The 2,500-nt window shown below is 31.1% G+C and overlaps 1 protein-coding gene across 1 annotated transcript in view; it reads left to right on the forward strand.

Annotated features, from left to right (window-relative positions):
• The window catches only part of LOC144972862 (serum paraoxonase/lactonase 3-like), a 10,425-nt gene that overhangs the window by 7,257 nt on the left and 668 nt on the right, over positions 1-2,500 (forward strand). The window contains exons 4-5 of the mRNA XM_078914610.1: positions 808-1,024; positions 1,740-2,500. The exon at positions 1,740-2,500 is cut by the window's right edge and continues 668 nt beyond it. Of these exons, the coding sequence (XP_078770736.1) occupies positions 808-1,024; positions 1,740-1,910 (388 nt within the window). The 3' untranslated portion in view covers positions 1,911-2,500. The remainder of the gene's footprint in view (positions 1-807; positions 1,025-1,739) is intronic.

Consider the following 2,500-nt stretch of genomic DNA (forward strand, 5'->3'; position numbering starts at 1 on the left):
AGTAGTAGTAGTAGTAGTAGTAGTAGTAGTAATAGTTAGTATGTAGTAACAGTATTATTAGTTTTATTTATGTAATGATTATTATTATATTATTAATATAATTATATATTATTATTATTATTATTATTATTATTATTATTATTATTATTATTATTATTATTATTATTATATATATTATTATTATTATATTATTATTATTATTATTATATTATATTATTATATATATATTATATTTTAATATAGTAGTAGTAGTAGTAGTAGTAGTAGTAGTAGTAGTAGTAGTAGTAGTAGTAGTAGAGTAGTAGTATAGTATAGTAGTAGAAGAAGAAGAAGTAGTAACAGTATTATTATTATTATATTATTATTATTATTATTATTATTATTATTATTATTATAGTATATTTAGTAGTAGTAGTAGTAGTAGTAGTAGTAGTAGTAGTAGTAGTAGTAGTAGTAGTAAGTAGTAGTATATAGTAGTAGTAGTAGTAGTAGTAGTAGTATTAGTAGTAGTAGAGTAGTAGTAGTAGTATAGTAGTAGTAGTAGTAGTAGTAGTAGTAGTAGTAGTAGTAGTAGTAGTAGTAGTTGTAGTGGTAGTAGTAGTAGTAGTAGTAGTAGTAGTAGTAGTAGTAGTAGTAGTAGTAGTAGTAGTAGTAGTAGTAGTAGTAGTAGTAGTAATGGTATTTGTTGTTGTTGTTGTTATTATTATTATTGTTGTTGTTCTTGTTTGTCTCTTTTGATGCAATTTTTAAAATACTAAACTTCGTTTCGTTGATAACTTGCCTCAAGTCATATTTTTTATTCAACAGATTTCTCTATGTTAGTTTTCCCAACGCCGAGACTTTGAGAGTGTACGAGCGTCGCAATGACACCGACCTTCGCCAGGTTCAAGAGGTCACCATACACACAAGTGCAGACAATTTACAACTCTCAAAAGATGGAAAGTATCTTAATGCAGGCTGTCATCCGAACGCAGGGAAAGTTACACTGCATTTGATGAATCCTGAAATCAAAGCTCCTTCGCAGGTTAGGGAAAATATACACACATTTTGTAGGCAATTTTGCTAAATGTACAACGGCCAAGTATAAATATTGCACATAAGTACGTGATAGAATGTGAGTAATGAGCCTTTTTTCCACTGAATCAACTTTGCGCCATCCAGAGTCGGACTCGAAACCGGTATCTACATCATCATCATCATCATCATCATCATCATCATCATCATCATCATCATCATCATCATCATCATCGTCATTACAATCATTATCATCATTATCATTATGGTCTTTATTAGGATTGCGCCTGATGAGGTTGATATTTATTTTTCATCTGTACGATCTTTGCTCGTACCCAAAATGTACCGAGTTCGATCACCCGTCGCCTTTTGGCCTTGAGCAAGTCACCTCGCCCTATCTCAATTTGCGGCACTGCACTGCGGCTAACGCCTGGGTTATTTCAGTCTTTCCTTGGAATATACCCTAAAGATAACTTTCTCATTAAAAAAAATATGGGATTAATAAAGGGAATTTTATTTTTTAATTTTGTAAAAAAAAATTATTATTCTTTTTTATAAATTGAATGTTAACTTCAATACCTCTGAGCTAGGAATGATAAAAATGTAAAATTTACAAATCCATATTTTGATTAGAGAACATGCCTCGTTTAATTAATCAATAGATAGAAAAACCGATAACACTCCCCGCTCCTTCCTCTCTAAAAATGCCACAATTTATATCCTAGGTTCTCCGCATCCCGTTGAAGGAAGGACTGATAGTAATGGATGAAATCACCCAGCAGTTCTATGATCGTGGAGACCTTATCACCGCTTCAAGCATCGCTGGTGTATTCAATGATAAACTTATTGTGGGTTCTATTATGGATTCTCTCGTTGTGTGTCAGTTGCCCACGTGACGTTGATTTGAATATTCATTTGTGACCAACCGTTTCAGTCAGCTGTTATGTCGAAATGAAGAAGTAGAAGAAAATAAAGTTTAACCCTCTCCTTACCAACTTATGAATATCGTCACATCCGTTAAGATTCAGACATTTTTTCTTATTCAGATTTGTTTTGCAAATCACAAAATTTTAAGAAAATCTTTGTTTTATTTATTTACAATAACATATGCTGTTTTGTAGAACTTGTCCTGCTTAACAAACTTATGTACAGCATGCAGTTGTGCCTTTTTAAAATGTCAATTTGTTTGTTGAGTCGGTATGACATTTTATGTAAAAATCTTGAAAATGGTTGGCAATGAGAGAGTTAAAGTCAAATTGAACAAATTTAGGACATTTGAATTATTTGAAGTTTATTAAATAAAATTAAATAATACCTCAATGAATGCATTTATTTCAGCTCAAATTTTAAGACGAAGTTTACCCCGACATAATGCCGTTTTGAGATGTTTGGTCACATCTGCAGACTTTTATTAACCAGTTAACCGCGTACTCTGGAAAAAAACGCGTATTTAAAAATGCCACATTTTTAAATACGTGTTTATTTT

Source organism: Berghia stephanieae, chromosome 1 (genome assembly GCF_034508935.2).
Source record: "Berghia stephanieae isolate SIO BIC M18660-M18661 chromosome 1, UCSD_Bste_1.3, whole genome shotgun sequence".
Classification (NCBI taxonomy): Eukaryota; Metazoa; Mollusca; class Gastropoda; order Nudibranchia; family Aeolidiidae; genus Berghia; species Berghia stephanieae.